This window comes from Dioscorea cayenensis, unplaced genomic scaffold (assembly GCF_009730915.1).
Source record: "Dioscorea cayenensis subsp. rotundata cultivar TDr96_F1 unplaced genomic scaffold, TDr96_F1_v2_PseudoChromosome.rev07_lg8_w22 25.fasta BLBR01000651.1, whole genome shotgun sequence".
Classification (NCBI taxonomy): domain Eukaryota; kingdom Viridiplantae; phylum Streptophyta; class Magnoliopsida; order Dioscoreales; family Dioscoreaceae; genus Dioscorea; species Dioscorea cayenensis.
In genome coordinates, this window is record NW_024087042.1 from 23,814 (window position 1) to 38,616 (window position 14,803).

The 14,803-nt window shown below is 42.8% G+C and overlaps 1 protein-coding gene and 1 non-coding gene across 2 annotated transcripts; one reads left to right on the forward strand and one right to left on the reverse strand.

Moving 5' to 3' along the window:
* Nucleotides 1-7,981: 7,981 nt before the first annotated feature.
* Nucleotides 7,982-8,986, reverse strand: LOC120254831. Its single transcript, XM_039262852.1, has one exon. It carries the CDS (start codon nucleotides 8,984-8,986, stop codon nucleotides 7,982-7,984), a length of 1,005 nt encoding a protein of 334 aa, XP_039118786.1.
* On the forward strand, nucleotides 8,499-8,605 carry LOC120254834. The gene has a single exon (XR_005534766.1). It is a non-coding gene; the product is annotated as a small nucleolar RNA R71 (small nucleolar RNA).
* Nucleotides 8,987-14,803: the final 5,817 nt, after the last annotated feature.

The window sequence follows — 14,803 nt, forward strand, 5'->3', positions numbered from 1 at the left end:
AACAATGCTCAAAAATGCAAATCGGATGAATTCGACATCAAAAAGCGGCATTTTTGGGGTCCCGATCTGTATAGCGACACATCGTAGCGACAACATGTAGCGAGCCGTTGTTCTTGCCGCGACCATTTGGTGGGAGTTTCACGGGCTCCATGCGCCCGCATGGATGCCCGTGAGGTTCTGCAGGAATTCTCAAGTCTCGATTCATCGTAGCAAAAAAACATCGAGAAAAATTATCGTAGCGAAAATACTGAGTCGAGCAATCGTAGCACCGCGATTTTTGGGCATTTGGTCAGTGAGCTTCACGGGCTCCATGCGCCCGCATGGAGCCCGCATGGACTGACGGGGTATATAAGAAGCTGATTTCTTCTAGGGCAAGGGGAGGAGTTTTTGGAGGGTTCTTCAAGCCGATTTTCACCAATCTTTGAGAGGCAAGATTACATGTTTTGGAGAAGGGAAATCTAAGGGAGAAGCTCGGATTTGGCTAGATCTTCATCGATCTCTTCCTTGGGAGTTTGTAGAGCGACGAGGGAAGCCGCCCCATTGTGGCGTCCGTGGAAAGCCTTTCCACCTAGCTTGGCTTGTCTTCCTTCTTCCATTGTTTGAGGGAGTTTTTATTATGCCTTTTGTAGTTGTTTGCATGGATTTGTTGCTTGGATTTGTTTGTATGGACGAGTAGACCCCAAGGTTACCGGATGCCGGTGAACCTTGGGGTGAACTTGTGTATTTGGATGATTTAAGTTTGTTTATTGCAATTGTTTTGTTTTGAGATTCATTCTTGGTGCATTTGATGTGTTGCTTACATGAGAACTCGTAAAACCAACCTGTTAGGTTGTACTTGGTAGCGTGACCATCGCCCCTTGTACTAGACACACCAAGTTTGGAAGGGATTCATGTACGAATACGCCCGTGACCATCGGGTATTCTGGCACTCCCTCCACCATTAGGGCTAGACCGAGTTGTGTTCCGGCTCTAATTAGGGATTTCCCACTTGTTAATGCAATCGTATGAGGATTTGATCGGAAGAAATTCTGTGTCAATACTTATACCGGATTAGGGGTCAATGGCCGTGACCATCGGGTTGACCTAATCTAGGAAATCTCTAGGTCCAAACCTTCAATTGCATGACATTCTTAGCATCCCGTGCACTTTAGTAGCCCCTAGGGAATCCACATCCGTGACCGTTCCTTTCCCCGATTTTTATACCCCTCTCCGTATTTTAGTCTCCACTTGTAGTTATCTTATTCAAATTAATAGATTAGAGAAACCTTTCGAACTGCATCGGCTAGACAATAAGCGAAAGAGGAAGTAAGGGTAGATCCTTGGGCCTGTGGGAATACGACCCTCTCGTGCTCGCACGAGAGGTATTACTTGACGACTCCGTGCACTTGCGGATTGCACTCATCAGTATACAAGTCCAAAATAAAATGCGGAAATAAAAGACGAGGAAAATAAAATCAAGTGTCGATGTCAAGCTCTAGATCCTCTCCTGCTGCTGGTGCTAGATCAAAGGGGTGTTGGTGGAGGTGGTGAAGGAGGTGCTAGCTGAGCTTGGGGTTTGCCTCTCAATAGTTGTCGTAAGAAGTCAAAACGGGCCATCATATCGATATACTGTGCTGACTGTATCGATAACATCTCAATGATCTCAGACCGCAATGCACTCACAGTGTTCTCGAGCCTCTCAATACGATCATAGGCTCCTGAAAGGGTACCTGGGCCTCATGAGGTCACAGTCACTGTCGGTGCGGAACCCTCTGCTGCATCCCTACTGTCACCGGTGCTCTTAGTGGTGGTAGTGGCTAAAATGTAAGCTCCAGGCCCATATCTGTGCACCACTCCCATCATCCTGAGCGTATCGAGTCCAAGCGGAGAGGAGATAATTGTCAGATCGGTATCCCGAAGAGCATCACCAGACCCATCCACAGAATAAGCCTAGTGATGTAGGGACCAAAAAAATAATACTGCTACTCTCCCGTTCTGGCCCTGGTACCGCATGTAATCTGCCACAATGTGCCCCAGATGAATAGGCACAGGCCTAGCTATGGAATACAGATAAAGCAGACTCTGTCGGCTTAGAGTACTAGTGTTATTACCTCGGCCATCCACAGATCTGCTAATGACCATGAATAAATATTTGTAGCTCAGCCGAGACAAACAAGTGGCCTTGGATATTCCTGGTTCATGCTGCCCCTATCCGCATAAAACCTGGTAAGCCTGCTGTGGACTCAAGGTGCTAAAGTAATCTGTTAGTAGATGTCCATATTCCTCGGTTTCTATATATGCCTCATCGTACAAGCCCATCCGAACTGAGAACTCAAAAATACTCATAGCAAATTGATGACCGAACACTCTTGACAAGGTCCCCTTGCGTATATCCCGCAAGTGCACGGGTTTATCGAAGTAATAATCCCGAGTGAGCTGGGTCGAATCCACAGGGAGTAGAGAGTAAAGACACTTAATTCGATTCTTAGCTATGTGAAAGATCAATGATAATGAGTTTGATAATGATTCAATTCTCAACAATTAAAAGCAACAAGTAAGAGAGCAAAAGTAAGGAGGAGGTAAGGCAATCGATAAAGATGGGGTACTCGGATGATGCTTCACCTAAGATAATCGCTTCAAGTGCAAGAACTCTCTATTATGCTTCATAATTAATGCAATGGTGAGTCATGGAAATCCTTATGTACATAGTCCCAAATCTAAGGTCAACTATGCCTAACTCTATTCATGTCCCAGAGGAGAGATTAAATAACCTCTTAACCTCGCACTCGAATAAAGTTGCAATGAGCTCTAAGGATTCTAGGTGATAAATCTCTTCCTAATTATAGACCCTAACCCTTTGGTCCAAAGCGGAAGGTCCCTAACTACAATTAAGCCCTAGATACTAAGATTCCCTCAACGCTTCACTCCGTTGCGAGGCACAACTAAGCTCCCCAGTGAGATTCATCCCTTAGACCATTCACTCTATTATTGCAAACGAAAGAACTCGAGGAACGGAGGTAGAATCTATCACGCCGGAGGGGAAAGGGGACGCTCCCTGCACCTCCCTCGACTCACCCTCTCAACCCTCTCCAACCTAGCTTTTGTCTAACGCTCGTGGTGTGTCACTCACTCACAAGGTTACCAACAAGAACTCTCAATCCTAGTGTCACTCTAGGGGAAATGTTCATACAATCAAGCATTCAAGGTTGGAACTCACAATAAACATCAATTTATTGAAAGCATAATAAAGAAGTTTAAAGAAACGAATACATCCTAGGGTTCACAATCACCCAAGTACCCACTAGGGGTTTAGCTCTCCATGGAGCTAAGTACAATCAAAGAAATCGAATGTAAAAGCAATGAATCAATAAATAAACCCCCACGATGGTCGTGTCAATGGTCTTATGGAGAGTCCTCTACTCGTCGCAAGGGATCCTTTGTCCGGCCTAGGATACACCTCGCTGGATCGATGCCGACGAAAGCTCTCCCAACAACCTTTTTCCAAATGACGCGCGATGTCAGAGCCGTAGAACCTCTCCAAAAACCTAGCCAATACCCCTCAAAACCCTAGCAGAAGCCCTCTCGGAAGTTAGGGAAAAGATGGAGAAAAGAATACCAAAATCGGGGCTGAATTGGCTTTAAATAGGGCTGGAATCGGGCGACTCCACAGGCGTGGACGGTACATGCGCCCGTGCGGTATTTCCACACGACCGTGGATAATTTCCACACGCCCGTGTGGATTCTCTCTTTCTCTGATTTCTCAGACGACTGTGAACAGTGCTGCTATAGTACATGCTACATTGCTCTGCTACAGTCTTCGACCTGAATAACTTCCCAATTCCATGTTTTCATCGGGTAAACGCAAACAGGCACACGTTTACATCGTGAATCACTTGCTTCTTCAATGATATACATGTTGGTGGAGCTCTCGTTCTTATATGTATAAATCGGAATGCTCGAGTGTGACTGCCTTTGTGCCCCTCCCAATGGATGTGCTCACTCGAATGCAAGGAGGTTGGCACACACTCTAGCATCCCACACCTGACCTATGTCTTTGCATTTGAACCTTAGCAATATTTCCTCCAAAATAAGTGCATTATGATCCACATTGGCCTATTTCCTTCATACTCGGCCTCACAACCCTACCTGCATAAAAGTAACATAAAAACACACATATTAGTGTAAAACCTGAGAAAAGTAATGCTCAACATAAGAAATGAACACTTTGCATTCATATCGCACAAGCACTTATCAACTCTAAACTGTATGTCATCCACAAACTCAAAAGACGCTAGCACCTCCAAAGTCAGCGGCCTGAAAACTGGCTCTCGTATAGACAATAACCTCTGCCAGCCTCCTACGGCCATCAGCGCCTCCAACTCCCTGATTAACTCATCACCCCCTAGACCCCACTTAGCACACATAGGTCTAGGAACTGGGATTGGCCAAACCTAAGCTTCGATAGTAGCTCGAAACGAGCTTGATGTTCAGGATTCGGAAATACAAAATAAGCTAGCTCGGGTGAAAGCTCCCTAGGGTGCTTACCTTCGTGCCTCCACGAGTGTGGTGCCATTCCTGTGACAAATGAGGAAGGAATGATCAAATAATACTCAGAAACATCATACTGCAGAATTCAACAAGGGCCTGTAGAAATTACCCATGCCCATGTTGATCTGCGGGTTGTGAAAACCGCATGGTTGTGTACCCATAGCTATCATTGGTGATTCAAGCATGCAATTGTAAAAATACTCCATCCCCACACCGAAAGTTATACATTGTCCCCAATGTAACTAAATCAGCAGAACAAGGTGGGAAAGATAGGCAATAAATACAAGGAAATGGAGTAAGAAACTTCCCTAGTCATGTGATGAAGAGATTCCACCCCCGTAGAGTCTAGCCGTCCCCCGATACCTCCAGTAAGTAGAGCATGTATGTAGCGATGCGCGGGGTTTGACATTTGAGATGCCTTCCGTGTCTTCCAACAAGTTTACATGGAAGCCCAATACTTCTCACTTGTTACCGGGTACGAAAAATCCTGTGATAAGTCTTTGAATCCGTGTGTGAGTGTATATGCTTCGGTGCAAAGTCCCAAGAGTACACCCAAGTGATCTTGCATAACCCAATGCTTCTTCCTGAATGCACGAAAGGAGATAGAACTTGGTTGGTCCGTGAATGGACAATGCTTCGCAACCTCGACGGTGCTCAAAACTTCTAATGTTAACTCCTTGTAGGTGGGCTCTTCAATGGAGAATAATTTGTCCCACCTACTATGGGAGATGAGCTCCAAGATGATACCATCCAACCCCAACAGCTTCAAGACATCCCAATCTATACTCCGAATGGTTCCAAACCCCTTACGGAATAAAAGTGCATAACGGGTCTTGTGCTCTTCATTCTTAAACTTTGGTTCGTTGGGAGGGGGAGAAGGGGCCCTCCTAGCCTTCTTGTAGGCCACTTTCTTTACCCTCTTACCTACAAGACCAAGGGAAGAACAATTAACCAAGTTTTAAACAAATACAAGCTCAATGGAATGAAAACTAGTGAAAAAGGCTAATGCTACAGTAAAGCCGAAATTTTTTTCCAAGAACCTTGATTGTAAATGGAGCACAACAAATTTACAATCACAAAGTTTCATTCCACACATGTTCCACCATCCAAAGAGAGCAAAAACCCCACAGAATCAGCCCAAAAAGAATGTCAAAAGCTCAAGGTTTAAGAGATGAGAGATATACCTTAACCCTAGAGTAATTGGGGTGATCCAAAAGCTTAAAATGGCCAAGAGAGTGTTTAAACCTTGAAATTACTTCACAAAATAAGATTAGAGGAGGAGGAGAGTGATCTAGAGCAAAAGAAATGAGTGTATTCGGTGGAGAAATGAGAAAGTTATGAGAGAAAGAAGATGAGTGTGTGAGTGAGAAGAAAGAAGATGAGTGAGGGGCTAATTTAAACCCTCACTCGGGTGTCCTTGCGGGTGCCCTTGCAGCCGCAAGGGCAACCGCAAGAGCAACCGCAAGGGCTCTCGGGATGGTTCACAGGTGCATTTGCGGGCACAAGGGCACCCGTGAGAGCTCTCTGGATGGCTCACGGCTTCTCTCACTGTCATAAAACGGGTGATTTCCATATTTTCATCAACTTAGCCTCCTCCAAACCTAAAAACCAATGAAAACAAAGCCAAATTAAGCACATAAACACTCAAGAATTTAATTTCATGGAGTCTAAACATCAAATCACTCAAGGCATTCTCAACGACATGGATGAAAAACATAAGAAAGACGATGAACAAGGCTACCAAACATGCACAAAAACTAAAGAACACAAACCACAACCACTCAAATAATACGAAAAGAGAAGGTAAAGAGTTTAAAAGCTTGGGTTGCCTCCCAAGAAGTGCTTGTAGAACATCGTTAGCTTGACGTGTTTTACCTCATGATCATGGTGGGACATATGTTGGAGAGTTACCTCCATTCTTTGGCAAAGTGTTGTTACCCGGAAAGTTGATTGAGAGACATGAAAAAATTTGGAACTTGCCTTGGCTCTCGAAGTATAAGCGGTCTACCTCCTTGGGTGGCATTATGGAGACAAACACACTTCTTTTCAATCTTTCATTCGCTTTTCTCCATACTTTTCTCACGGTTTTCTTTTTCTGTCCATGAGGTGGTGGGCTAGCCTCCATTTGGGCTACTTTGTGAGTTGGTGGAGGAGAGGGGACCTTGGCCTCAACCTCCTTGATCTTGAACCCCTCCAAGTACTCGTCCAAGGGATTTAGAGCCAAAACCTCCTGCACACAATCAGAGATGATTAAATTAGTATTATCAGTAAAGTATAAAGTATCATCATGATCAAGTGTGTTTTTCATTGCTTCGGGGAGGGTGAAGACCACTTGTTCATCTCCAACTCTCAATGTCATCTTGCCTCCCTTGACATCAATCAAAGCACCAGAAGTGTTAAGGAATGGGTGACCGAGAATCAAATGGACGTCAACATCATCGTCCACATCTAAAATCACAAAGTCCACTGGAATGATAAGTTTGTCAACTCGAACTAGAACATCATGAACCACTCCTCGAGGTCTTCTCACTGAGTGATCAGCAAGCTACATGGTCATCCGTGTGGGCCTCAAATCTTCTAACCCTAACTTCAAGAACAAATTATATGGCATCACATTTATGCTGGCCCCAGAATTGGCTAAAGCATTTTCTTTCATTCCTTCCCTAATCACACAGGGGATGATGAAGCTGCCTGGATCGGTGAGTTTCTTAGGAAGCATCTTCTGGATCATGGCAGAATAATTCCCCGACAGAGTCAGTCTCCAAGTCTTCTAACTTCCTCTTGTTGGTGAGGAGATCCTTCAAGAATTTAGCATACTTGGGCATCTGTGAAAGAGCCTCGACCAAGGAGATGTTAATGTGAAGTTGCTTGAAAATGCCAAGGAACTTTTTGAATTGGGCTTCTTCCTTATCTTGCTTGAGCCTGGAGGGGTATGGCACTACAGGCTTATACTCAAGCCCCCCCCTCCCCCAGATAGGAGACTTAGGAACATCTTCATTAGGCTTCTTCTCACTCTTTTCACTCGCATTCTCATCTGAACTAGGGTCGTCCCGAATGGCTACCCCGTCATTGGAGGCACCTGGGCTCTCCTTGGCCCTTGCCTCCAACTGTTTCCCACTTTTTAGTGTGACAGCCTTCAAATGCTCCCTCGGGTTACTTTTAGTGTTCCTCGGTAAGCTACTGAGGGTCGTTCTGATTGTGCTCTAGCAAGCTGTCCCACCTGGTTCTCAAGAGATTGCACAGACGCTTGAAGATTTCTCAACACAGTGCTTATCTCACTGGACTGTCCCCCATGCTGTGTTAACTGATTGTTAATATTCTGAAATCTTGCCTCAGTATTAATCATGAACTTTCCCAACACATCTTCAGTGGTATATTTCCTGTCTTGTGGTTGTTGGGGCTGAAACTGAGGACCTTGAGGTGGCGGTGGTCTTTGTTGTGACTGACCTTGGTTCTAAGAGAAATTTGGATGGTTCTTCCACCCCGGGTTGTAAGTGTTGCCAAAAGCATTTCCCGGACCCCTTGGTTCTCCACTGACGTACTTTACTGACTCAGTCGGTGCAGGGGAAGCAATAAGAATGGGGCACTGGGTTGTTGCATGCCCAGCACCACATGTTTCACATGACATCACTGCCCTAGCACTTGAGCCACAACCCAACATGAACTGATCAAATCTCTTTGTCAAAGCTTCAACCTTTGCGGCCAATGTATTGTTATCCATGACACTCTTGATCAAAGCATCCACTTTTGCAGCCAAAGCAGTGGTTTCATTCACCTCGTACAGCCCTGCTGCCCTTGGTGCCTTTTGTCTGGTGCTCCAATGACATTCGTTGCTAGCCATGTTCTCGATTAATGTCTCAGCTTCTTCGGCGAGTTTGTTGCTCAAAGAACCACCAGCTGCTGCATCGATGAGCTGCCTTGTAGTATAATTCAGCCCATTACAAAGCATCTGCACCTTCATCCATGCAGGGAATCCATGATGAGGACACATGCATAGAAGATCCTTAAACCGTTCATGTGCCTCAAACAATGTCTCGGTGTCCCCTTGCCTGAAGGATGAAATCTCCTGTCTCAGTCTCGCTGCCTTACTTGGTGGGAAATATCTAGCAAGGAACTTCTCCACCATGTCTTTCCATGTGGTGATGGAACCAGGAGCTAAAGAAGTGAGCCATCTGTATGCCTCTCCTCTCAAACTGAATGGAAATAATCTCAACCTAATGGCATCATCAGATACAGAGTTGATCTTGAAGGTTGAGCAAATTTGAAGGAAGCGAGAAAAATGAGCATGTGGGTCCTCATCAGCTAACCCATCAAACTGTACTGAGTTTTGAACCATTCCCATCGTGCTTGCCTTGATCTCAAAATTATTGGCCGGAATAGTAGGTGCTTGCACACTAAATTCTTCCCCGGTAAATTGTGGCCTCTCAAAATCGGATAAAGTTCTCCTTGGATCGGCCATAACTGAAGGCTCACTAGATTCAACCCGGATCTCTTGTTGTCTTGAACTTTCGGCCACTTTTCTCAACCGTTGATGCAAGGCTTGTTCAATCTCGTCATTGGGCTCAACTAAATTCACTTGACTCGCTCATGTTATAAGATCGGTACCTTGCAAGATAATTAGAGTCAAGACTTAGATATTGAAGAAGAAGAAAAAAAAGAAAAGAGAATGCAAATGGAGGAATGATGAAATATATACACAAATGATAAACAAAAACAAAACAATGTTCAAATCAACACGCTTAAAGTTGTCTGAGTATTCCTCGTGGGGTCCCCGGCAACAGAGCCAAAAACTTGATTGCTTCCCCGCAAGTGTACAGGATCAGAAAGTGATAACCCTCGTGCGAGCACGAGGGGGCCATATTCCCAAGGGCCCGAGAAGCTACTCTTACTTCCTCTTCGCTATGTTGTTTAACCTCCAAGTTTGAATGTGATAGTGATAAAACAAATAAACAAGTAGAATGCAAATAAAATGCTAACAATGATGGCAAGATACAGGGGATAATCAAGGGAAGAAAGTGGTCACGGATGAGGATCCTCTCAGGGGCTAATAAAAGTGTGCAGGATGCCAGAACTAACATGCAAATGGCTAGTTGGACCGAGAAAACCCTAGATTAGGTTAACCCGATGGTCACGGCAATTGACCCCTAATCCTGTACGAGTATTGGATACAGAATCTCTTCTGTCCAAATCCTCCTACGATTGCAATAGGAAATATGGTTTTCTCAAGTTAGGATTAGAATACAAGCTAATACTTAACCCTAGAATTGGAGGGGTATAAATACCCGATGGTCACGGCGTATTTATACGTGTTTCCCTTCCAAGCTTGGTGAGTCTAACACTAAGGCAATACTCATGCAACCTAGCATTACCTAAGAATTGATATGCCGAGTTCTCATGCATACCAAAGCATTCAAATACACCAAGCAAGGATCACAAACAAGCCAAAAAAACAATAGAAAGAACCAAGCATCCATACATGCACAAGTTCACCCCCAAGGTTCATCTACATCCGGTGACCTTGGGGTTTAGTTGTTCATAGTCATCAAATACAACAATAAATCCATGCAAACAACCAAACAAAACATAAGAAACACTCCCTCAAAGAATGAAGGCCGGAGAAGCTTCCAAAGACGCCACACAAGAGGTGGCTTCCCTTGTCTTCAACCTCCTCTACACAAGCCCTAGGAGTAGATCTCGCCCCAATCATGCTCTCCTCGTTGAATCCTCCATGGAAATGCTCTCAAAACCTTACTTCTAGCTCCGATTTTGTGTGGTGGTGGTGAGCTCCAAGAAGAAGGCCTCCTTCCTTCAAAAGAAACCCTAACAATGCTAATAAAGGGATGAACTCAGGCTTCCCTACGGGTGGCCTCACCCTCACAATACTGCCCGCAAGGATGGTCATAATACTACCTGTAAGGAAATCCAGACTTAGACTTTTTCTGAAATTTACATGTTCCGGGCTGCTACAGTGCATGTACAGTGAACGGGGTCCAAAAATGACATTTTTGATGTCGATTTCTTCTTACATTCAATCGTTGAGCTCACCTAGGCTTCTTTTGTGCCTGAAACATGAAAGAAAATGATTAAACCATAAAAAAGGCGTCAAGTTCTCAATAAAATACAATAAACATGCACATTGGTACGTACAAAATATGTACATTTAGACGTTTATCAATCGGTGCCGACGAAAGCTCTCCCACTAACCTTCTTCCAAATGGCCCGCGATGTCAGAGATGTAGAACCTCTCCAAAGCCCTAGCCAATACCTCTCAAAACCCTAGCCATAGCCCTCTCTCAAGTTGGGGAAAAGATGGAGAAAAGAATGCTGAAATCGGGGCTGAAATCGGCTTTTAATGGGCTGGAATCGGGAATCCACACGCCCGTGTGGGCGCCCCTGTGGATTTTTCACACGGCCCTGTGGAATTTCCACACGCCCGTGTGGATTCTCTATTTTCCTATTTTCTTGGCCGGCTGTGAACAATTCTGGTACATTATTCTTGCTACAATTTTGCTACAGTCCCTACTACAGTACTGGCCCGAAATACTCCCGAATCCATGCTTTCATCAAGATAAGACAAACGAGTACACGTTTACGTCATGGATCGCTTTGCTTCTTCATTAACGGACATGGTTGTAGAGATCTTGTTCTATATGAACAAGTCAGAATATTTGAATGTGACTTCCCTTGTGTCCCTCCAAATAGTTATACTAACTTAAATATGAGCAGGTTGGCACACATTCCCGCATCTCGAATCCGACCTATATCTTCGCGTTTGAAGCTTAGCAAGATTTCCTCCAAATAGGTGCAATTACGACCCACATTGGCTTCTTTATTTCATATTCGGCCTCACAACCTTACCTGCATGAAAGTAACATAACTACACACATATTAGCATTAAAACCCGAGAAAAGTAATGCTCAACACAAGGAAAGAACACTTCATATTCTTATCACACAAGCACTTATCAGTCACTCAAAAGGAGAAATCATTCAACAAGCATCAAGATTGGAACTCAATTAAAGACATCAATTAAGGAAAACATAATAAAAGGGTAATCAAACAAATACATCCTAGGGTTCAGAAATCCAAGTACCCACTAGATGTTTTAGCTCTCTATGTAGCAAGATACAATTAATAATGAAATCGATTGCAGGTTGTAGCTCAAAGTTCTGAACTGTAATTTGGGGATGCATAATACACGATTCTGTCCCCAATACTGAAGGTCTGGCATAGTTAGATAATGTCCGCTGTTGCTCATTCTGTTCTACCATGTTTTCAGATTCTTCTACTTACAAATCAGCAAGATTAAACTATTCTTGCACAGGCTCTTTCCCTTTTCTTCTAATTGTACGTTCAAGCTCAGGATCTCCTTCATTCAATATTGAGGGGTTCCCTCGGGTTATAACCTTGAGTTGCACCAAAAAGAAAGAAAATGAAAATCAGAACCATGATAGAAAAGAAGATGTAAAATAGAATGAATGAATGAATATCTAAGAAAACAAAGTGCAAAGTATCTCTAAACGCCTACTCCCCGGTAACGGCGCCAAAACTTGACAACCCCCTTTGCGTATGTCCCGCAATTGCACAGGTTTGTCGAAGTAATAAAATCCCAGATGAGTGGGGTATGGCATCCACATGAAGCAGGGAATAAAAACATTTAAATTGTTTCTTAACTAAGTGAAAGATGAACAGTGATATGTGCGACAAAATGTGAAATTACAAAAAAAAAACAAGAAAAAAAACACAAGTAAAGGAGAAGGTAAGGCAAATGATATAAATGGGATACCCGGATACTGCTCCTCCTAGGACAATCATTTCAAGTGCAATAACCCTCTATTATACTTCCTAACTGATGCAATAATGAGTCGTGAAGATCCTTAAATACATGGTCCCAAACCTAAAATCAACCATACCTAACTCTATACATGTGTTGGAGGAGAAATTAAATAACCTCTCAACCTCACACTCGTATAGAATTGCAATGAGTTCTAGGGATTCCAAGTGATAAACCTTCTTCCGAGATGTAGACCTAACCCTTTGGTCCAGGTGGAAGGTCCTTAGCCACACTTAAGCCCTAGGTGCTAAAATCACTTCAACGCTTCACTCCGTTGCACCCGCAACTAAGGCACAACGGAAGGTCATCCTTTAGGCCATTCACTCTACTATGACTACAAAGAACATGAGGAAATGGAGGTAGAATAAATCACACCGAAGGGGAAAATGGACACTCCGCTACCTCTCGACTCACCATCTCAACCGTCTCTAAGCTAGCTTTGTCTAACTCTCGTGGTATCTCACTCACTCACAAGGGTTGCCAATAAGAACTCTCAACCCTAGTGTCACTCTAAGGGAGTATTCATACAATCAAGCATTCAAGATTGGAACTCAAATAAAGCATCAATTAATTGAAAGTATAATAAAGAAGTCCAATGAAACGAATACATCCTAGGGTTCACAAATACCCAAGTACCCACTATGGGGTTTAGCTCTCCATGGAGCCAATTACAATCAATGAAATCAAGTGTAAAAGCAAAGAATCCTTAGAAAACCCCCTCGATAATCGTGGCAAAGGTCTTGTGGAGAGTCCTCTACTCGTCTAATAGTCCCTTTGTTTGGCCTAGGATACACCTCGCCGGATCTACGACGATGAAAGCTCTCCCACTAACCTTCTTCCAAACGGAACTGATAAGTGCTTGTGCGATATGAATGCGAAGTGTTCATTCCTTATGTTAAGCATTACTTTTCTCAGGTTTTTACATTAATATGTGTGTTTTTATGTCACTTTTATGCAGGTATGGTTGTGAGGCTGAGAATGAAGGAAATAGGCCAATGTGGATCATAATGCACCTATTTTGGAGGAGATCTTGCTAAGATTCAAATGCGAAGACATAGGACAGGTGTGAGATGCTAGAGTGTGTGCCAACCTCCTCGCATTCGAGTGAGCACATCCATTTGGAGGGGCACAAAGGCAGTCACACTCGAGCATTCCGTCTTAGTAGTGCAACAAGTGTCAATCGGGCAAAAAATTCCTACAAATTCAAGCAAAAACTAGAACATGAAGACATTCAATGTTAAAACTTCTCCTAAACTCAAGAATACAATCATTGCAACTAAGGTGAACTGCCATTGGCTATATGAGCATGTATATCAATCAAAATTAATATAAAAGAGATGTGTCCATTATGAAACTCCCCCACACACACACACACACTTAAGTTGTACATTGTCCTAATATACACATATTTCATAGGTGGTAGCTATTTCCACCCAACAAGCACATCTAAACAATTAAACTATTTTGTTCGTTCATTTTTATTTTTTTCCATTTTTCAAAAAAATAACAAAAAGAAACAACAATAAATAGTCCCTTTAACATCAAAGATGAGTTTCCAAAAGAGTTTAAAGAGTTAGTAGTGCAACAAGTGTCAATCGGGCAAAAATTCCTACAAATTCAAGCAAAAACTAGAACATGAAGACATTCAATGTTAAAACTTCTCTTAAACTCAAGAATACAATCAATGCAACTAAGGTGAACCGCCATTGGCTATATGAGCATGTATATCAATCAAAATTAATATAAAAGAGATGGTACATTGTCCCCCACACACACACGCACTTAAGTTGTACATTGTCCTAATATACACATATTTCATAGGTGGTAGCTCTTTCCACCCAACAAGCACATCTAAACAATTAAACTATTTTTGTTCGTTCATTTTTATTTTTTTCCATTTTTCAAAAAAATAACAAAAGAAACAATAATAAATAGTCCCTTTAACATCAAAGATGAGTTTCCAAAAGAGTTTAAAGAGTTAGTAGTGCAACAAGTGTCAATCGGGCAAAAATTCCTACAAATTCAAGCAAAAACTAGAACATGAAGACATTCAATGTTAAAACTTCTCCTAAACTCAAGAATACAATCATTGCAACTAAGGTGAACTGCCATTGGCTATATGAGCATGTATATCAATCAAAATTAATATAAAAGAGATGTGTCCATTATGAAACTCGCCCCCCCACCCCACACACACACACTTAAGTTGTACATTGTCCTAATATACACATACTTCATAGGTGGTAGCTCTTTCCACCAAACAAGCACATCTAAACAATTAAACTATTTTGTTCTTTCTTTTTATTTTTCCATTTTTTTTTCAAAAATAACAAAAGAAACAACAATAAATAGTCCCTTTAACATCAAACATGAGTTTCCAAAAGAGTTTAAAGTGTTAGTAGTGCAACAAGTGTCAATCGGGCAAAAATTCCTACAAATTTA

Coding starts and splice junctions, on each gene's coding strand:
- LOC120254831 (XM_039262852.1), bottom strand. CDS start 8,986: ATGGCCGATCCAAGGAGAACTTTATCCGATTTTGAGAGGCCACAATTT.